The sequence below is a fragment of the Oryctolagus cuniculus genome, chromosome 9 (genome assembly GCF_964237555.1).
Source record: "Oryctolagus cuniculus chromosome 9, mOryCun1.1, whole genome shotgun sequence".
NCBI lineage: Eukaryota > Metazoa > Chordata > Mammalia > Lagomorpha > Leporidae > Oryctolagus > Oryctolagus cuniculus.
The window spans coordinates 91806126-91828971 of NC_091440.1; the positions used below are offsets into that span (position 1 = coordinate 91806126).

Here is a 22846-nt window from a genome sequence, read left to right on the forward strand (position 1 = left end):
ACATGGGCATTCTGTAAACTAGCATCAGATAATGGTTTCTAAGAATTAACAACAAAGAAGAAGTGATAATTTGGTCATCACCAAAATTAAAATTTCTATGTGTTCAAAGATAAAAAATTAAAAGTCAACCCACAGAATGGGAGGGAATATTTGAAAACCACACATGTGCTAAGGAACCTGTATCCAAAATATACAGATACAACTCAGTAATTTTAAAATAATTTAAAGTACTTAATAGGTTTTTGCAAAGACATACAAATGGTTGATAGCCACATAAAAAGATGCCCAGCAGTACTTACTATTAAAATATTGCAAATTAAAACTGCAAGAAGATGTTACTTCACACCCACTAGGATTACAGATTCAAGTGTTGGCTAGGATGTGAAGAAACTGAAGCCTTCATACAATGCTGGTGAGAATGTAAAATGATACAATCACTTTTGGAAAACAGCATGGTAATTATTCAAAAAGTTAAACATAGAGTTACTATGGTATTCCATTCTTTGAGTCCACACAAAAATCATACATGAATGTTCATAGCAGCATTATTCATAATAGCCAAAAAGTGGACACAACTCAAACTGTCCATCAACTGATGAATGGATAAATAAAAATGTGGTACTGGAATGTTAAGTGGAAACAGAATGGAATGAAACACTGTTTGAAGATGTATGCCACAATAGATGTGTTCAAAAGTTGAAAACACTACACTAAGTGAAAGATGCCAGTCATAAAAGATTACATATGAGCCGGCGCCGCGGCTCACTAGGCTAATCCTCCGCCTTGCGGCACTGGCACACCGGGTTCTATTCCCGGTCAGGGCGCCGGATTCTGTCCCGGTTGCCCCTCTTCCAGGCCAGCTCTCTGCTGTGGCCAGGGAGTGCAGTGGAGGATGGCCCAAGTACTTGGGCCCTGCACCCCATGGGAGACCAGGATAAGTACCTGGCTCCTGCCATCAGATCAGCGCAGTGCACCAGCTACAGTGCGCCGGCCACGGTGGCCATTGGAGGGTGAACCAACGGCAAAGGAAGACCTTTCTCCCTGTCTCTCTCTCTCTCTCACTGTCCACTCTGCCTGTCAAAAAAAAAAAAAAAAAAAAAAAAAGATTACATATTATATGATTCTACGTATATGAAATGTCCAGAACAGGCCAATGCACAGAGAAGAAAGATTAGGGAATACCAATGACTGGTGAATTTAGAAGAAATGGAGACGGGCCGGTGCTGTGGTGTAGCAGGTAATGCTGCTGCTAGCAGCACCGGAATCCCATAGGGGCACCAGTTCATGCCTGGCTGCTCCATTTCCAATCCAGCTCCCTGCCACTGATCCTGGGAAAGCAGCAGAAGACAGTCCAAGTGCTTGGGCCACTGCACTTGTGTGGGAAACCCAGAAGAAGCTCCTGGCTCCTGGCTTCTGACTGGCCCAGCTCCAACAGTTGCGGCCATTTGGGGAGTAGGGAATGAACGAACGGAAAGAAGACACCTCTTTCTCTCTGCCTTTCAAATAAACAAATCTTAAAAAAAAAAATTGATACAAGTAGTGAGCCAATTCAAAATGACACAGAAGTCAGCTTGCAGGAGCTAAATCTGAAACAATCTGGGCACAGAAACACACAATAACAATAAGTACTATTTATCCAAAAGAATAAGAATTTTTTAGTCAATATAATAGTTACAAATAAATAAATAAATGGGGCCGGCGCCACGGCTCACTAGGCTAATCCTCCGCCTTGCAGTGCTGGCACACTGGGTTCTCTAGTCCCGGTCGGGGCGCCGGATTCTGTCCTGGTTGCCCCTCTTCCAGGCCAGCTCTCTTTTGTGGCCAGGGAGTGCAGTGGAGGATGGCCCAAGTACTTGGGCCCTGCACCCCATGGGAGACCAGGAGAAGCACCTGGCTCCTGCTTTCGGATCAGCGCGGTGCGCAGGCCGCAGCGCACCAGCCGTGGCGGCCATTGGAGGGTGAACCAACGGCAAAGGAAGACCTTTCTCTCTGTCTCTCTCTCTCTCACTGTCCACTCTGCCTGTCAAAAAAATAAAATAAAATAATAAAAAAAAAAATAAATGGGAAAAGGGGAACACTCTTCCATACAACAAAATGTCAGCAAATAAATGCAAAAGAAATAATGGTATTATAAAATTACCATTCTGTAACTATCATAGTAATAACTAATTCAGGGGAAAATCGGCAATAGATGCCAAAACTAATGGATGAAGTTTGTAGGAGTAACAGGATATTAATATAAGTGAGTTTGTTTGATAGCACAAATTACTTACAACAAAAAGAAACAACAACTTTATACTGAAAAAAATAAACCACCTCACCTAAGTGATCAAAGCAACCATTCACCACCACTCATACGAACTGCTATCACGTGCCTCCTGATAAAACATCTTGAGGACACAACATTACTATCAAAGTCTATAAAAATGTGAAACCCAGATTGAGACATTTTAAAACATAAAATGGTCTATATATTTTAAATATATCAAGTTCAGGAAGACAAAGAAAGGCCTAGGAATTGGTCCATATCAAAGATGACTCAGAAAGTATAACTAAATACAATATACTAGAGTTCACAGATGTATTGGGGGATGGGGGCCAGATTTACAAAAGGATACAGAATTTGAATATGGACTGTAGATTAAATAATAATAATAATAATACTGTGTCAATGTTAAATTTGATTTTGAAAATTGTACTATGATTTTTTTAAAAAAAATTGAGAGACTGATCTTCCATCCACTGGTTCTCTCCCCAAATGGCCACAACAGCCAGAGCTAAGCCAGGAGCCAGGAGCTTCTTCCACATGTCCCATGAAGGTGCAGGTACCCAAGGACTTGGGCCAACTTCCACTGCTTTCCAAGGCACATCAGCAGGGAACTGAATTGGAAGTGGAGAGCCAGGACACGAACCAACATGCATATGGGATGCTGGGGTTGCAGGCGTCAGTTTTATCCATTATGCCATCACGCTGGCCCCAAAAATTATACTATGGTCTTACAAGTCAAGTTGTTCCCATAAAAGAACCACAGTGCGGCCGGCACCGTGGTTCAATAGGCTAATCCTCCACCTAGCGGCGCCAGCACACCGGGTTCTAGTCCCGGTCGGAGCGCCGGGTTCTGTCCCGGTTGCCCCTCTTCCAGTCCAGCTCTCTGCTGTAGTCCAGAAGTGCAGTGGAGGATGGCCCAAGTGCTTGGGCCCTGTACCCGCATGGGAGACCAGGAGAAGCACCTGGCTCCTGCCTTCAGATCAGCACGGTGCGCCGGCCACAGCGCGCCAGCCGTGGCAGCCATTGGAGGGTGTTTCAACGGCAAAAGGAAAACCTTTCTCTCTGTCTCTCTTTCTCACTATCTACTCTGCCTGTCAAAAAAAAAAAAAAAAAAAAAAAAAAGGAACCACAGTGCAATTTCAAAATAATTCATCTTAGGGGTAATAAACACAGTATTCAATGGTAAATAAGCATAATGGCGGCAATTACTTTCAAATGGTTTCAAGGAAAAAATCGTGTTTAAGCATGTACGTGTGTGTGTGTAGGCAGAGTAAGAAAAAAAACAATAAATGAGATAAAAGCTTAATACTCGCTGGATCTTGGTAAAGAGCTTAAGGGAGTCTCTGAGCTATGGGAGTACTTCTCATTTGAAATGCTATCAAAATAAAATCATAAGACATTTAAGAATAGGGATTAATATTGATAATTTATCAGACTTATTTAACAGAATACCACTCTAAATATATTTGACACAAAATAAACAACCACATTTTACAAGGTTTACTATTCATTTGTTTATCCTAAATGATAAAATCATTCTTTAAGAACCATTAGCACTTTTTAACTAAGTTAAATTTGAGTACTCGACTTTTTCCATGATGCAAAGCTAAATAATTTTTCTTTACTGATTGAATGGCAGATCTTCTTAAAACTGATTTCTATAATTAATGATAAAACTGCAGTTTCATTTAATCCCACTGTCAAATTCTTTCTCCTACATTTAAAGCTCATCCATTTAAAGAAGGAATACTTGCTGAAATTCAATTAGCCAACAAATGGAACTACACTGAAGCCTATGGTAACATAAGAACCCAGCTACCTGTAAGCCATGAAGCAGAATATCCTCCAGATCGAGGTCTATTTGCCTTAAAAAAGGATTTCCTTTGGCAACATCACAATAGCGCTTTTCATTTTCAGATGACAGGTTTTCCAGAGCTTTATCTACGTACTTCATAAAATATTTTATGTGTGTGTATCTTTTACATAAACTTTGTTTCCAAACTCCCAGAGAGCTGTTTCCCTTTACAAAACAGTCACTCTCCTCCGCCAACTTCATTTTTCCCTAAAACAGACACTTTAAAATTGGCTACAATATATGCAGTGTAATTCTCGTTGATTTTCCCTACATATATAATTAATGTTTTGATAGCTCCATATGGCCTGATACTTTGTAAATCTGTCTTCAGGTTTTCCAAGTTTTTTTAAACTAAAAAAACTAGAGCACAGCATTGAGCCCAATCTTTCACTCCCACTGCAAGATTTTACTGCAGTGCCCCTATATCTATCACCAGGGTCCCCTTGAAGAAAATTTGTCTTAGGAGCTTCAAACATAAGTGAAAGGTAATCAAGAGCAAAATTCTGAAACATTCTTAGGGGAAATTTTTTAAAAAGCAAATCTCAGAAATGCGTGCATCTTAACAACCAAAAAGAATTAAATATTTAAGATATACAAGTAGTTATTAGGAAAGAGATGATAAAAGAAAGTGATTTACCTTACTATGAGCCTCAACCCCATAGAAGCAATTCACTGTGACTGAGGAATCCACAAACTCACTTTCCTCTAAACATCCTTTCACAGTAACTTTTCTACCACATGTACACAGTAACTTGAAAAAAGAAGAAAAAAAAACCCACTGCTATCATTTTAAATCCCCAATTCTACCAGCCACAACCAGCTAAGTGCTATGCATAAATGTAGCACTTCTTGGTTCTAAGGATGAGTCTCATCCTAAATCTTTGATATGGCTCAGTACGTTCTGTTTGTTCATTATTTCTCTCCCAAATAGATTCTGCTGGCTTACAAAAGAAGGACTTTTTAAACATACCCAAAAGAGGTTAATTTTCTATACCATACAGCAGTATATTCATTCAAGAAAGAACAGCATAAAACAGCTAGCTAGATTCTATGATAAACTATTTCATTCAGAGGCTATTAAGAAATCAATAAATAGTTAACTATTGCCTGAGAGTTTTAAATGTATTATTTCCCTTAATTCACACAACAATCCATATTATCATTTTACATTTGGAAAAAAATCATATTCAAAGAGGTTAATCTGCCTAAAAGCAGGTAAGGCTTGAACTCAGGTGTGTCTGACTTACTTACATTTATGATGAGTGGGTAGCTACTGCATATGATTACTTTCAACTTATTAATAGGCAACAATGTTCTAGAATAGTAAATCATACAGTTTAAGGAACTACTTTCTAAAATACAAATTTCTCCTTTTATTACCTGATTTAAAAAAAGTAAATATATGTGTCTATAATAAACCCACTTACACTTATTTTGTACTACTAATAAATAATATCCTAAAAATAAAATTTCTAGCTCTTTATATTGATAAAGGCCTTTCAAGAACAAATATATTGTTAATTTATTATCTACATTTGAACAGTATCACCATCCATAAAGATTACATTAAAGCACTCCAAATTAGCTTTAAGAAAAGCCAACTTAAAAAAAAACTAACATAATTACAAATCTAAGGAGAAAACTTAAGTTTCTTAATAAAAAGACAGTTTCTACCTTTTTCCTTTTCCTTCCCAAGGAATACCGCTATTCCTAAATTAGCAACTACCCATTGTCTACCAAAATGTTTCTACAAAGTACTGAGTGGAGTTTAAAATCTTCTAATTAGTCCACTGCACTGTGGCACTCTTTCTTTAAAGGAAAAGATAGAAACTCTTTCTTTCAGCAATATGCTCTAGAAAACCTGCAGACATAAATGACTTTGTGTCATAATTAAATTGTCTATTAAAATTACCACAAATATTGAGTTGTTAAAAGGATATAATTTGGAGGAAGAAAGTTCCAGCTCAAGACTTGATTGGCGAGCGCAAGGTAACGCTGAAATACGGAGGACATCTGCGCATTGAGGTTTTCCCGCCTGCTGAATTCCTGTAGAACTTCAACAGTTAACATGAAGATCTGACGAAGGTCTTCTTCCTACAGTCATTAAATCACAAATATCTTTGTATTGAAAACTTATTCAAAACGCATTTCCTTTTAGAACCATAAAACAAAACAAACAAAAACCTTAAAATTTCCAGTGGAAATTCCTATTTCCTTAAGAATATTTTCCATTTTTAGGTCTTTACTCGTCATTTACATCACAGTGTGCTTTCAAGTGACACCAGTTTGAATACATTTACTGTAATATAAATGCTACTCCATAGAGAAACAAGTCTTTGACAACTACTGCAGAGCTGGAGGAGTCAGTTGCTATAGTGCAGAGCCCTAGGATTTAAGCCAATGCCTTCACATAACTCTACTCCAGAGCCAAACAATACATACGAGACAAAGAGCCCACACCATCTGCAATAACATTTTAAATACGTGGCCCTCTTTGGCATTTTGCCAGTCCTATTTTTAAGGCCAGCAGAGTCCCTTCAGATGAATTAGTTATATCCAAAGAAAGTAAGAAATAAATACTAGAGACTTTTATAGTAGTCTCTTTGTTTAAAGACTTGAACCGAACAAGTAATTTTAAACTGTCAACTGCATTCACAAAACCAATGGCTTTACTAGATCCTATGAAATCACAACACAAATCCTCAAATACAGGTTATCATTCATCTACATAAAATAAATGTTCTCATCCCAGTAGAAATACATTTATTAAATAGATAATGACCTAGTATCCAAACACAAGAACAAAAATACCAATACCTGAAAAATTCTTTTGCAGTTACCATGGAATTCCATACTCAGTCCAATGTTGCTAGTTTTACTTGAACTTGAGAATTCACTTAATAATGCAGTTAGAATAGAACAGGCCAGAGTTTGCTGTAATTATTTAATAAGAGATAATTATAAGGCATTTTTTTCAATGCTTATTTTAACACAATATTTGTTCAAACACAATAGGACACTTTCTGTCTTTTAGGCTTTCCACTGTATCTTTAGATACTCTATCTGCTCGTCAGAAAATGAGATGCAACAAATTAGCTCCCTTTCTAAGTCACCTGGAGGGTGTAAATAGTACTTTCTTAATTGCAGTAGTGCAAATACATCTAAGACTTGAACTCAGAACTACTCAATCACAGAATTTAAATGGTATTTAAAGTAAACAAGGTTGGATGCAGTACTTCATTTACTCCATACAACAATTCATATTTCCCATTTTACATCTGAAAGAACTGGGACTGGGAAAGGACAAGTAATTACTTAAAGCCAGTCAGTCTGACTCCATGTTTTGCTGTTTGTATGAAAAGAAAATGGATTTTTACAGTCTCCAAAATATTAACCAGGTAGTACCTTCAAATTTTTTAAATAAAAAATTTTTTAAATAAAAACTTAAGATTTTCCTTCTCACTGGTTCTATGTAACATACTCCTGGTATCAACTCACTGATTTTATTCATAGACTATTTAGAGTCAAGGTACCAGGGATGGATAAGAGATACCAATTATTTTGGCATGTTTCCAGGGGTTAAACAGAAATATGCACACTACCTCTGAACAACCGAAAGATTAAAGTCAAGATGATACTATTTATGCAAGCTTATACAACAGCTGAACACAGTCATACCCACCCACCAACTGCAACATCTTTGTTCAGAAATGCTTCTGATGTCAGTACCTTGACCTTACAGATGCTTATCTTGGCAAATCTTAGCAAATATACATAAAATTAAATTCCTACAGATTGCACAAGTTGATATTTATCAAAAGTGAGTGATGTTGTACATGGTTGAACAATGTACTATTTATCTATTGTCTATGTCTGAAATTTTCTGAAAATAAAATCCCTATTGGCCTCTTAATCTCAACTAAAGTAAGCATGACTGTATCATTAATATTTATGGAAGGCACACTACCTCATTCTTACAAAAGCAGTTTCCCAGACTTTTCCTTACCAGGAAGTAAATGAAAAATTCCCAGGCAAACCAGGGATACGAATGGTGCTTCTACAATGATAAAAGTCCTCTAAATGCGTCTGATTTAGCTCAAACACACACAGTAAATTTACTGCAAACTACACATTTGTGATAAGAAAAAAATGAACCCTCCTCCCCAAATTTTCAAGAAAAGAGTGTCTATTTAACTGCCTTAGCATGGCGCTAGGCACACAGAGAGAAAAATGGAGTCTGAGAAATCAGGCACTATGACCTCTTACAGAGAACAGTTCATCACATAATCATGTCATTTTATAGTTAAATGGATCTTAGAAACTCATCAAGCATCATCCTGTCACTTTTCAGTTAACAAAAACTGTGATTTTAAAAAATTGCTTTCTGTTAAAATGGTGACTAATGATTAAAGTACCCACCATCAACAGTTCACAGACACATTTAAGTAACAATGGAATCAACCATGAACATGATTTTTAAATATGGATAGACTGGAGTGAACCAGCAGGTGGAAGATCTCAATCTCAATTTTTTTTCCCCTCTGCCTCAACCTTCTCCCTCTCTGTAATTCTGCCTTTCAAATAAATAAATTAATCTTTACAAAATAATATGGCTAGACTTCAGTGGGAAGAGTAGGTATCAAATCAAATTAATGAAATTCAGAAAAAAAAATCAATTCACGATGATCTAAGGAAATGAATTCCAAGATCCACTGATTCTGAAAATAATTTTTAGTATGTGTAATTTTTTTTAAAGTCTTGGCCTTAGCTTATTCTTTTCTAAGACGTTAGTGAAAGGAACATTATGAATAGATATCTGTTTAAGAAAATTTGTCTTACTAAAAAAAGTTAATCTCAGATGAAATAATCTACGAAAAGAATTCATGCACAACTTATACAAAACCATTCAAGCTACAAAGAACCCAGAAGCACTCACTAAACACAAACTCTTATCATTCTTACAAATAAAGAATCCATACTAATTTCCTTAAATTACACTTGCCACAGTGTTTTTTTATCCCACAAAATAGCATATTTTTAACTCTGACCACATTCAGATTTTTAATAACAAATCTCTAAAGATTAAAGCAGCTTGTTCTCACAGTAAAGCTTTACTTTGTGTGAAATAAAACATTTCCTAAGATTATGTCCATGGCTTATGGTCAAGATGTCAGAAAAATGAAAGGAGGAAAGGGGCAGGGCAGACGTGTGCGGGCCTGGCAGAGTTTGCTGCTGAGAACAGGGGAGGAATGTAAGTCTCCTTAACCACAAACTTCATCAGATAGACGTGGAGTTCCCAGTGATGTGGAATCAGTTGTAGCAATAAATAAAATCCACCCATAAAAGTGAATAAAAGACTTCATATACGAGAATTAGGAACAAAAGATATTACTACAAGAATCATTTGCTTTTAAATAACTTTTCTATCCTATAAAAAAAATGATGTGACTTCACATTAGAAAAATTATAAAGTATGGAAAAGAACAAAGAAACTAAAACTCCCTACAATCCCACCATCAAGGAACTGCTACTATAACAATTATTTAGAGCATTCCAATTTTTTAATGGATAGATATACATAATTTATATACCACTGTAATCAACCTATATGATTTATTTTCTATCTATACTTAGAAAGAGAAATCTTTGAAAACAAGTACTTTCTAGTCAAATATAGCACCTGAAAGACTTAAGACATACATAAAAATAAACTCTTATGCGGCATGGCTAGAGGTATTACCTGTAATCAAATATTCTGGTTTTAACCATACCTAAAATGTTCAGCTTTCAAATAACTAAATTTCAATAAGATTGTCACTATTAAAAGATACCAAGTAGTTTAAATCTCTCCTTAACGTGGGAGTCCTGTAAGTATGAGATTAACATGATAAAATATTAATTGTACTATACTAGTCTGGCTCAAAGGTGCCAAATGAATAGATTTACTCATCAGAGAATGATGCATAATTAAATACTGGTTATACATTAAGAGAGCCAAGTACTTCCACATATCAACAGGGGAATTAGAGCCGGCGCCGTGGCTCAATAGGCTAATCCTCCACCTTGCGGCGCCGGCACACCGGGTTCTAGACCCGGTCGGGGCGCTGGATTCTGTCCCGGTTGCCCCTCTTCCAGGCCAGCTCTCTGCTATGGCCAGGGAGTGCAGTGGAGGATGGCCCAGGTGCTTGGGCCCTGCACCCCATGGGAGACCAGGAAAAGCACCTGGATCCTGGCTCCTGCCATCGGATCAGCGCGGTGCGCCGGCTGCAGCGGCGGCCATTGGAGGGTGAACCAACAGCAAAGGAAGACCTTTCTCTCTCTGTCTCTCTCTCTCACTGTCCACTCTGCCTGTCAAAAAAAAAAAAAAAAAAAAAAAACCAGGGGAATTAAATATATCACAAAATGTCTGAGACTCATTTCCAAATAAGTTTACTCATTTTTCAGTATTTAATTACCAATTAAATCCCCTTCAAGCGAAGTTATGCTCACACCATGTTGTAATGAAGATAGCTAGGGAAGCAAGCCAAAAAAATGAGCTCCCAAGGGAGCAAAGAGGACAGCTCCTTCCCAGGACAGATTTCAAACTGTAGTCTTTCTCATCCTATCCACTTGCCTCGAATTCTCAGTGGTCATTCCAAGAGCATTACCTCTAACCTGCCTTCCACTGCACCTTCAAGTGCTGCCTTTCTGCCCTTTGTCAGAGTGAGGGCTGCAAGTTTCTCGGTCTTACAGACAGCGACTCCGATGCCTACGGTAGCCAGAAACAAAAGCTGCTGGAAATAATGTTGATGAAATCAGATCAAAGTTGATCGAATGATTAACAAGAAATATGGATTGTCATACTAATGTTAACAGGGACTTGACTGGTAAACAATATCATCAGTACAAATCTTAGATTTCTTAAGATATTAACACAATTCTTCACTAACCCCAGATCATAAAGAATTGTTAGTATCTAATTCTAAGTGCAGCAAGTAAACATTTTAATGAAACAATTCCTACAAATCTTTCAGAAAAATTATTCCTATACAATTATTAAATGATATAGCAAAACTACTACTTAGATGTGACAAACATATTAAAGGGTCTTGAGCTCTGACAAAGTGGCACCAGATCCCAAGGCTCTTTGATTTATGTCTGCTTCATGGCTTTTCTCAACAACCCTTGGTTGTCTCTCACAACTGGCAACCTGACTACACCAACAGGTAGTTCTAGATGGATCCTTTTCATTTGTCAACAAGTCAAAAATCAAGTAACAAAAGTTGTTAAAACTATATCTAAAATAAGTTACCAATAAAAACACATGTCAGGACTCTTTCAGGAGTTCAGTACAAAAATCCTACTGATTTGCACTGAGGAATCAGAATAGGCTGTGATAGCCTAAGGTTTCTGGTGACTGAAGTCCTTCATTTATCTGGGGCCTCAGATTTCTCATCTATAAAAAGGGCTAGTGCCCTCTGCCCTGCCTAATTCGCATGGCTGTCCTAAAGTTAAAATTAAATAATGCTTGTATAAGTACTGTGTAAATGTAGCAGGTTAGGATAAGATTAAGTAAAGTGGCAACAGTATTTTTATTGTCCTCATCATAAAAAAAGTTACCATTTGTTTTGGCTTTTTGGTCCTAGTTTTTCTATTGTTACATACAATCCACCAAATTAAAATTGTATCACTTTTAAAATGAGCCATAACTAAAGCATCATTAAAACAATATAGTAGATGTTCAGTAATCATTGCCTGGATTAATGAATGGACGTTTACTTCTGTGACCAACATCATGTTAACATAATGGATGGTGACAAATAAATACATTATGTGTCCTCTACTTTTTTTTAATATTTCCAAATTTCGAAAAGAAAATTTAAGTTTATAAAACAAGACGATGCAAATGAGATCTCAAATTATGAAAAATTCTAATGTATCTTCTTTCCCTGAAGTACTGAAAATTCACAAGTTAACTAACAATTTAAGTAACTCTTGTTTTCACATTAAAAGTCTTACAGCAGCATTCTCATTTCTAGCAAAAGCCATTAATTCCATGCCCTTCAGAGATAGCTTGCCTTACTCACCAGCTTACTGTCACAAGCATAAGATACTCAAACACTAACTCCAGCTGACAAAATAAAATGCTCTTGTTCAGAGAGAGGATTGTCTCTTATAATAGCCTGGCTCTTCCCCCAGGAGCTTTATTACCAAGAATAAACTTTATGAAAGGTTGCCATACATAAAGCAGACTTCCAGCTGTTCTTCTAAGCAAACATCAATGAGACTTGTGATAAGAGAGATTAACTTGGCTATCACATCCAGGGGCAGCACTGCTGCAGACAAGTGAATTTCTCACCCACTTCTCTCTAGCAGGCGAAGAGGAAGAAAGGAGGCTTAAATGCTAAATTAAACAGCTTTAAAAGTGATTTAATGTATGCCTATCAGTTTTAAAGGAAATAAGACAAACGCGAAATAGATTAAATTTTAGCTTAAATGTTAGCTTAAAATAAAAAATTGTGTTATTTTTCTAGGAAGGAAAGTTTCCGTACCCCTGTTAAATTAATATTGACAGCAGGTTTGACACTATCATAAATGAGACAAAGTAACCACAGTAACCTTCATAATTATGGAAGGCAAACAGTCTGCCCACAAAGACAGGCATGAAATAACATGTTATTGAACAATCGCATAAGCCCAACTACATTAAGACTACATAGTGATGGAAAACTGTTTAGTGTCTTAGAAATATCATCCCCCTCAGAAAATATTTGTGAATTAAATCTAATCTTTTCACAAAACTATCTGTAAAGAACCAAGACTATAAGATACTTCTTAAAGCATTTAGAGGAAAGTTAATCCATTGGCTAAGTTTTTTATAAACACAGAAATAATTACTTTTATTTATGGATAATAGCATAAATACTTTCTTCTGCTTTTCAACACTTAAAATATTACTTAATAGAAAAAGAGATGACTTACTAGTTTACTTCCCAAGATTCTATAAAGAAATGGATAAGGAGCTAAGAGGGAGATAGGGTAAACAACTGCTGATGAGCAGCACGTGAAATGAGTGTTAGTAGACTTGTTCACGTATTAGTGCGTAGATGCCTACAGAAGTTAAACGATTAGGTCAGTAAGTAAGTGGTAGAACTGGGATTTAAATCTGAGTGTGAATTCAAAGTCAGTGCTGCAGCATAATACCTGCATAAACAGGTATGTTCAACCAAAAATCAAGACTCTTCAAAGGGAAGGAGGGAAGACAGCCTACAGTGAAGGCTGATGGAAGCAGTGTTAACAGAACAGTCACCTAACCTGATCGTTCATGAGGCCAATCCTTTACTCATCTATACAAAACCAACAGTTAATTATCTCTCCTTTTCAAATATTTCTTAAAATCACCTTTAAAATTAAGTTTCTAGCCAACACTAGATCAATGTTTGATCACTTTATCATTCTACTTCCTCATTGAGGTTTTAATCCTCTCCACTGCTACTCATGTCTCTGAGACTAAGAAAATCTCAAGGAAATTCTTGAACCACTCCCACAAATTCTAAGCAGTCATTCAAGACAAAAGAAAAATAGAGAAGAAGCTGAATTAAAATGTTTTAATGGTCTACATTCTCACACTGTTTTACAGCAGCCCAAAGAGACAGTTTTAAGCTGCTGAGCAAAGTCAAACGTGTGTACACATCTCATCTGCCACATAAATGCAGGGAACATTTCTGAAGTCTACGTTTCCTACATGGCCACCAAAATAATTTCATCCTGTAGTTGAAATTAAATTCTACTTCCACTAGTAGTTTTCTATTACTATAGAAGTTCTTAGCCGCACTACCAGTTTAAGAAATTCTTTATTTTATGAGAATATCCTCAAACTGTATATACTATAAATAGAGTAAAAATTTCTAACTAAATAGCTACATCTGTTCCAGTCATATCAGAACATCAGTTATTTCAGTGGTTCAAAAAAATCCAATTGCCAGTGAGGCCACTTTTTGTGTTAGCTCAGATTATCCAAGGGGAAAGAAAGCAGAGAACTCAATTCCTGAGTATGTGCTCATTCCTGAGAGAGGCAAGGGACGCTTTATCCTTTGCCTGTGGTGTCCAGTGCCAAGAAGCTACTTGTGGGGGATGAGGGCAGGCCACAGAAATTCCACCTCAACACTGAAATCCTAGCTGGAATGATCACCAAACTAACACAGGAAAGCCATTAGTCATAGATAGACAGACCTCAGAGCTACTAGTAAGTTCCTGAAGTTTAAATCCTCTTATATCGCAGGGTTGTCAAAATGAAACAAGGCGTCCTTAAGCAAAATCTAAAATATGAAGAAAACTTGATTCAGTTCATAAGAGACCAGTATAGTATTTCCAGGGAGCAGTTTCAGATCCAAGTCTTTCCCCTGCTAGTCTGAGCTATTTGGATCTACCACTTCTTTTTCCCTAGGCCATCCACAGTGGCCACCATTGGACTGTGCAGCACATGACTGCTAGTTTGGAAGGAAATACAGTTGTCTCTCAGTATCAGCAAGGGACAGGTTCCAGGATCCCACAGGATACCAAAATCCCCACATGCTCAAGTCTCTTCTAAAAATTGGTATAATATTTATGAACACCTCATGCACATATTCTCACAGACTTCAAATCATATCTAGATCATTTATATTAGCCAATACAATGTATATACTATGCAAATAGTTGCTATACTGTGTTAATTAAAAACTAAAACAAGGAAAACAAGTCTGGAGCCAGCGCTGTGGTGTGAGTTAAGCCACAGCCTGTGATGCTGACACCACATGAGTACAAGTTACAGTCTCCACTACTCCACTTACAATCCAACCTGGGAGAGCAGTATAAAATGGCCCATGTATTTGGGCCTCTGTCTTCCATGTGGGAGACCTGGTTGAATTTCTGGCTCCTGCCTTTGGCCTGGCCAGCCCTGACTGTTGTTGCTATTTTGGAGTGAGCCACAAGATGGAAGCTCTTCTTTCTGTCTCTTCCTCTCTCTCTCACCCTGTCTTTCAAATAAATATAGCTTCATATAGATGATCCTTCAAATGACCAAGGAGGAAAAAAACTGTGAAAGTGAAAAAACTCAAAACAGTTAAAAAATTTAATGTCCCAGAATCAGAATGACCAGGTATTATGAATTCCAATATTATGTGAATTAAATGTCATTTGGCTCATTAACAACAAATGTGTAAACAGGGAACACAGCTGATCAGCAGCAACATCACCTACAGGTCCCCCGACCTGGACAGAGTGATTACAGCCAAAACCACTTTCCAGTTCTACCCTAGCTCTCCAAAGAATGGAAAGGAGAGTGGAGGAGGAAAATCATGCTCCCCAAAGTAATTCAGTCCAGAACAACGGCCTCAGACCTGTGCACTTGACAGCACCATTTGGAAATCAAGACTATACCTTGGCCTATTAGTACAGCAACATGTGCTGATTTCTGATTATGTCAGACACCATTTTATGTTTTATTTGAACTTTTCCATAATCTAGGAGTTGTCAAAAGCTTATTAAAATGGAGGGAAGCATTCAAAAGAAATAGTAAAGAATATCACAATATATTAGCTTATAATATTTACAAACATTAAAATGATGAATCAAACGAAACTGCCCTTTCATATCGATTTTATGCACATACATGAAAAAGAACGCCAACAAATGAAAGTTGCTTGATTTATTAGCTTGTGTACTTTTGCTTTTATAAAGACATCTACTACTATTGCTATGATATTTTTGTAATAGAAAATAAAAATACTTAATATTTATAAATATAATAAGCACACTTACCACAGTGGGATTGCCACTACTTATTAACTGGCTGACTTCATGAAAAATGCTTTTGCAGTCAATTGACTTATCTAATGAGCCTCGTTTTACAATTACTGCTACTGCTAATAGAATCTGTTCCCGAACATACTTTTGCAGGCTGTAAAACATAAAAATCATTGTGAAAAAGTTTACTTAAATGTAATATAAAAATATCCCCCCAAATTTCTCACCATGTCTGAAGCTATTAACAACACTGCTTGCATTTGAAATTAATATAATCTATACACAGACTCCAAAGCTGGAAGACCTGGTTTGTAATCAGGCCAAGACAACACTTAAAACCTCTATTTTCTAATCAGCAAAATGGAGATAACACTAACAGAGATATTAAAGGGATTAAATTTCCCAGAACGATGCCTAGTACACACTAAGAACTATGTAAGTATTAGCTGTTTCAGGCAATGTTCAAACAGACATACACCAGTTTCCTGTAAAAAATTTTGGAGAAAAATCATTAAGTTTCTCTAATTTGAAGACAAATTTTGATCTAGCATCCATCTTCAACAAATAGTATAATCCTAAATCCCATTTCTCCTTAACTTGAAAAAGCAACATGCTACCTATCTAAGATACAACTTTACAGAAACATAAAAATTCTAAAGAAATACTTACTAAACCTTCCTATTGAGGTTCTGTTTCTCAATGCAAATGCCAGGAACACTGATCCCAAATAGAGGCACTGAGGCTTTTCACAAAGGCTGTTCAACCACAACAGCACACAAACACTTGACTGCCTTTTCACAAACTTTGTTTAAGGGAAGGCTCAGGGGCTGGTGTTGTGGTGTAGCAGGTAAAGCCACTGCCTGCCATGCTGTCATCCCATATAGCTGCTTGCTGGAGTTCTGGTTGCTCCATTTCTGATCCAGCTCCCTGCTAAGTACCTGGGAAAGCAGCAAAGGATGGCTCAAGTGTTTGGGCCTCTGCACCCATGTGGGAGACCTGGATGAAGCTCCTGACTCCTGGCTTCAGCCTGGCCCTGCCCTGGCCCGGCCATTGTGGCCATTTGGGGAGTGAACCAACTGATGAAAGATCTCTCTCTGCCTCTCCCTCTCTGTAACTCTGTCTTTCAAATAAATAAATAAATCTTCCAAAGGGAGGAGGGAGGGACTAAAAAAAAAAAAAAAAAAAGATGGGCTTCGGGCCAGCATTGTCAGGTAGTGGGTTAAGCTGCCACCTGTGATGCTAGCATCCTATGTAAGCATCAGTTCGAGTTCTGGCTGCTCCACTTCCAATCCAGCTCCCTGCTAATGCCAAGTAAGAAAGCTGCAGAGGTCAGACCAAGTATTTGGGCCCTGGCTTCTACATGGGAGACCCTGAGGAAGCTCCTGGCTCCTATCTTTGGTCTGGCCTAGCCCTGGTTGTTGCACCAATTGGAGAGCAAACCAGCAAATGGAATCTCTCTATATCTCTCCTCCTCTCTCTAACTCTGCCTTTCAATAAATAAAATAAATCTTAAAAAAACAAACAAAACAGATCTGGGTTTAGATAATCCAGCCTCTAGAATACCACAAAGACACAAACATCTTGGGTCCTTGAGATAAACCCAAACCCCTTAGCATGGCTCATAAAAGCAGTGAGGCACATCTTAGGTTTCCTGAGAATGCCTCAATTTACCCGTTGTCCAATCTATTAATTTAGAAAGAAAACCTTTTGAGAGGCAGAAATATAGGGGGCAGGGAAGGAAAGCACTCCAATCCACTGATTCACTTCCCAAATGCCTGCCAGTGGTCAGATGGAAGCTGAAGGCCAGAAACTTAATACAGGTCTCCCACACAGGTGGCAGGAACTCAATTACTTGAGCCATAACCGCTACCTCTCAGCATCTGCATTAGCAAGAAGCTGAAATCAGGTGCTAGAGCTGGGAATTACACCCAGCTACTCCTGAGACATGGATGTCTCAACTGCCAAGCTAAATACCTACCCCGATCTAATTATTAACAGTGCTTTCTGTCACTCTTAATGACCTTACCCCTTTCACATACAGTCCAAACTATAGTTATAGTTAACTTTTAGATCCTGTCTATGATCTTGCACTTCCAGGCCGCTGAATTTCTATTCCCTCTGCCAAGACAGTGATGTCACCTTATCTGGAGGTTACTGATAAAGGCTCCCACAGCACCCCCATGACATGATGCATCTTTTACTACTGTTTATCTCCCAGATCAGCCACTCCCTCTAAGCACACTGTCGGTGACATATTGGGCATTTATCACACATTAACATAAATGAATGAATATGGCTCCCTATGTCAATATTAATGTAAAAAATATTTCAAAACATAAGATTAGGGGAATGGGCTTTTGGTATAGCAGTTAAACCTCTTGGGACACTTGAATCCCATTATCAGAGTGCCTGGGTTGCACTCCTGGCTCTGTTCCCAATTCCAGCTTCCTGCTAACATGCACCCTGAGAAGCAGCAAGTGACAGCTCAAGTACTTGGGTCCCTACTATCCATGTGGAAGACCTGGACTGACCTGCTTGCTCCTAGATTCAGCTTGGCCCAGCCCTGGCTGTTGTGAACGTTTAGGGAACGAACCAGAAGATGGAATATCTCGGCTTCTACCTCTCTCTTTCAAATTAATAAATAAGGATAAAAAATAATGACTTGAATCATTCTTAATTACGCAAATAAATGCAGAAATCCTACTATGCATAGGAATGGTAGCTGTTCAAAGAGAATGTATTTTGGGGTCAACCGAATATTTTCATATATCATTGACTATTTTAGAAAACATATGGGGCCAGCATTCTGGTACAGCAGGTTAAGCTGCTGCCTGCAATGTCAGCATCCCATATAATTACCAGTTCAAGTCCTGGCTGCTCCACTACCAATCTAGCTCCCTGCTAATGCACCTGGGAAAGCAGCAGAAGCTGGCCCAAGTGATTGGGCCCTGTACCAAAGTGAAGCTCCTGGCTCCTGGCTTCGGTCTGGTCCAGCCCCTGGCCACTGTGGTCATCTGAATCAGTGTGTGGAAGATCTCTCTTCCACACTCTGTAACTCTGCTTTTCAAATAAATAAAATAAATCTTAAAAAGAATTCTCACATCCCATATCAGAGTATCTGGGTTCAATACCAAGCTGCAGCACCTGACTCGAGCTTCTTGCTAAAGCTGCAGCACCTGACTCGAGCTTCTTGCTAATGCATACCCTGAGAGCTCAAGTGGTTGGATTCCTGCAACCAACATGAGACACCTGGACTGAGTTCCTTTTTCCTGGATTCAGCCCAGTCCAGTCTCAGCCATTGTGAGCATCTGGGGAACAAAGCAGTGGATGGAAGCCCCTACCTCTGTGTTTCTATGTCTCTCAAGAAGAAAGAAAGAAAGAAAGAAAGAAAGAAAGAAAGAAAGAAAGAAAGAAAGGAAGGAAGGAAGGAAGGAAGGAAGGAAGGAAGGAAGGAAGGAAGGAAGGAAGGAAGGAAGGAAGGAAGGAAGGAAGGAAGGAAGGAAGGAAGGAAGGAAGGAAGGAAGGAAGGAAGGAAGGAAGGAAGGAAGGAAGGAAGGAAGGAAGGAAGGAAGGAAGGAAGGAAGGAAGGAAGGAAGGAAGGAAGGAAGGAAGGAAGGAAGGAAGGAAGGAAGGAAGGAAGGAAGGAAGGAAGGAAGGAAGGAAGGAAGGAAGGAAGGAAGGAAGGAAGGAAGGAAGGAAGGAAGGAAGGAAGGAAGGAAAGGAAGGAAGGAAGGAAGGAAGGAAGGAAGGAAGGAAGGAAGGAAGGAAGGAAGGAAGGAAGGAAGGAAGGAAGGAAGGAAGGAAGGAAGGAAAGGAAGGAAGGAAGGAAGGAAGGAAGGAAGGAAGGAAGGAAGGAAGGAAGGAAGGAAGGAAGGAAGGAAGGAAGGAAGGAAGGAAGGAAGGAAGGAAGGAAGAAGAAAGAAAAGAAAGAAAGAAAGAAAAGAAAGAAAGAAAGAAAGAAAGAAAGAAAGAAAGAAAGAAAAGAAAGAAAGAAAAGAAAGAAAGAAAGAAAGAAAGAAAGAAAGAAAGAAAGAAAGAAAGAGTTAAATAAAGGTACTAGGCATTTAACTCCACACAAAGAAAGAAAGAAAGAAAGAAAGAAAGAAAGAAAGAAAGAAAGAAAGAAAGAAAGAAAGAGTTAAATAAAGGTACTAGGCATTTAACTCCACACAAATCTCTCTACCTGAGAGGGAAAAAACAGAAAAAACTGGGTACACATAATGAGAGGTAATATATTAATGTAGTAGTCTACAGTAATAACCTATAATTCTACCTATGCAATAGGCCAAAGATGTTTAATTTCACTCTAATCCACACTGCAGGGCATTCTACTATATCAAAATATCTATATTATGGATAAATAAAGGATACCGCTACTCTAGGTTAAAATAGATTAAAGAGGTATGAAAACTAAATACAGAGTATAATCTGCAAATAAACCCTAGATTAAAAACATAACTATGGGAGGAGAGTTTTGCCTAGAGCTGAAGATGCCTATGTCACAGGGCCAGCATTGTAGCATAGAGGGTTAAGCCACCACCTGAGATGCATCCCATATGGGTACCGGTTTGGGTCCCAGCTGCTTCACTTCTGATCCAGCTGCCTCCTTCTGATCCAGCTGCCTGATAATACACCCAGGAAAGTGGTGGAAGACGACCCAGGTCTTTGGGCCCTGCAACCCATGTGAGAGAGCCAGTTGGAGTTCAGCGCTCCTGGCTTCGTCCTGGCCCAGCCCTGGCCATTACAGTCATTTGGGGAGTGAACCAGTAGATGGAAGTCTCTCTGTCTCTCTAATTCTTTCAAATAAACTAAAAAAAAAAGCAATGCCTGTGTCCCACTTCAAAGTTCCCCAGGGTCAATTTCTGGCTCTCGCTCCAAGCTCCAGCTTCCTGCCAATGCAGACGTAAATGGCAGTGGTCTGACAACCCCATGTGAAACCTTGATTGGGTTCCGAAGGCTAGCTCCCAGTTGCAGGCATTTGGGAAGTGACTAGCAGATGGGAGCTCTTTTTTGTCTCTATCTCTGTTTCTATTTAATAAATAATTTTTTAAAAAAGTAAAATACAGAGGCTAGTGTTGTGGTGTGGCAAGTTAAGCCACCATCTACAATCCCATATTGGAGCCATGGTTCAAGTCCTGATGCTCTATTTCCAATCTTTCTAATGTGTCTGGAAGGTAGCAGAAGGCGACCAAAGTACTTGGGTTCCTGCCACCCACGTGGGAGAATGCATGGTTAGGAATTCTGAGTTCTGATTCAGCCTAGACCAGCTCAGCTGTTGTGGCCATTTGGGGAGTGAATCAATGGGATGGAAGAACTCTCTCTTTTCCTTTCTCTATCTGTCTCTTCCTGTCCTGGTCTGCCTTTCAAATAAATAAATAAAATTTTTAAAAAGTAAAATAAGAAAGCCAATCAGTTATTGTTCCTAAATATATAAGGCAAATATTATCTCTAAAGGGATAGATACACTAGAGAAAAATAGCCTATAAAGGCAGAAAAGGATATAAATAATATTAACCTGACAACCAGGGAACTCAAAATAAGAAATCAGAATGATATAAATATATTAATGATATTAATAGTTTGGAGGTTATGGTCTTGGAAAGACATGCTCACATACATAAAGAGGAAGTATCATGTCTGATGCATACTCTCAAATGGAGGGAAAAATGCACATATATGACAGAGAAATCAAAGGTGACAAAATATTAACTGAGTCAATTTTGCTGAAAGTTTTTTATTTTTTCCAAAATAAGAGTTGGGAGAAAATATATAAGTTAACTATTTCAATGTGGAAACCTATAAACAACCTTAAAATAGTTTCTGAACTAACCAAAATTATTTATGATTATTTTGGATAATACAAGAGACTACATACACAATGAAAATTCATCACAAATTTAAGTCTACCCATCTCCGCAGAGCTCAGAAGGTCCAAGGCTGGGGCTAGAAAAAGGCTGTGCTGGCTAGTGCCGCGGCTCAACAGGCTAATCCTCCGCCTGCGGCACCGGTACCCTGGGTTCTAGTCCCGGTCAGGGCGCCGGTCAGGGCGCCGGATTCTGTCCCGGTTGCTCCTCTTCCAGTCCAGCTCTCTGCTATGGCCCGGGAATGCAGTGGAGGATGGCCCAAGTCCTTGGGCCCTGCACCCGCATTGGAGACCAGAAGCACCTGGCTCCTGGCTTCAGCGCGCGAGCTGTAGCGGCCATTGTGGGGTGAACCAATGGAAAAGGAAGACCTTTCTCTCTGTCTCTCTCACTGTCCTCCATGTCAAAAAAAAAACAAAAAGAAAGAAAGAAAGAAAAAAGAAAAAGGCTGTGCTGGCCAACAGCCTCAGGAAAGAGACTCATATGGTGGCCCTGCCTCCTCGTGATGGCTGCTCCCAGCCAGAGCTCTGACTGCCTACACAGCTCTGCACTCAAAACAGGATCCTGACACCAAGCATTTGAGATGGTACCAAGTCGCGTGAAATTACAAACTGCTCTGCAGAAAACTAACACTTTACACCTGAAACGAAAACATGTTTTTAAAAACAAGCTAAATTTTTCAAATAAAAACTCCTATCATGACAGTGCTTTAATAAGATTTTCTTCTATTATATAAATATAAATGCAAAGTCTCTCAGCTTCTGCTCAACCATAGACACACATCATCAAAACTGATCTTAAGATCTTTAGCATAAGGAAAAGATCAAGACAAGTATCATTTCAGTAAAACTGAACACAATGTTTCTTTTTCATGACTACTAAATTCTGATACTTGTAAATTATCATACCTGCAAGAAAATGAACAAAATAACCAGCATTCATCGACCTCATGGAGACTTCTAACATGGCCTTTGCCTTTCTTTATATACAGAGAGGTTTAAAAAAAAAAAAAAAAAAAAAAAAAAACTAGTCTTGTCTGCTCTAACAAAATAGCTCAGATGGAAACAACAAAAGGACAAGCTACTATCACATCCA

General features: G+C 38.5%; 1 protein-coding gene across 1 annotated transcript in view; it reads right to left on the reverse strand.

The window, feature by feature from the left end:
- Positions 1-22846, reverse strand: part of XPO4 (exportin 4) — a 116311-nt gene that overhangs the window by 63454 nt on the left and 30011 nt on the right. Inside the window, exons 4-6 of the mRNA XM_070049128.1 lie at positions 15906-16044; positions 6942-7058; positions 6065-6218 (exon numbers count right to left, since the gene is read on the reverse strand). Coding sequence (XP_069905229.1) covers positions 6065-6218; positions 6942-7058; positions 15906-16044 — 410 coding nt within the window. The remainder of the gene's footprint in view (positions 1-6064; positions 6219-6941; positions 7059-15905; positions 16045-22846) is intronic.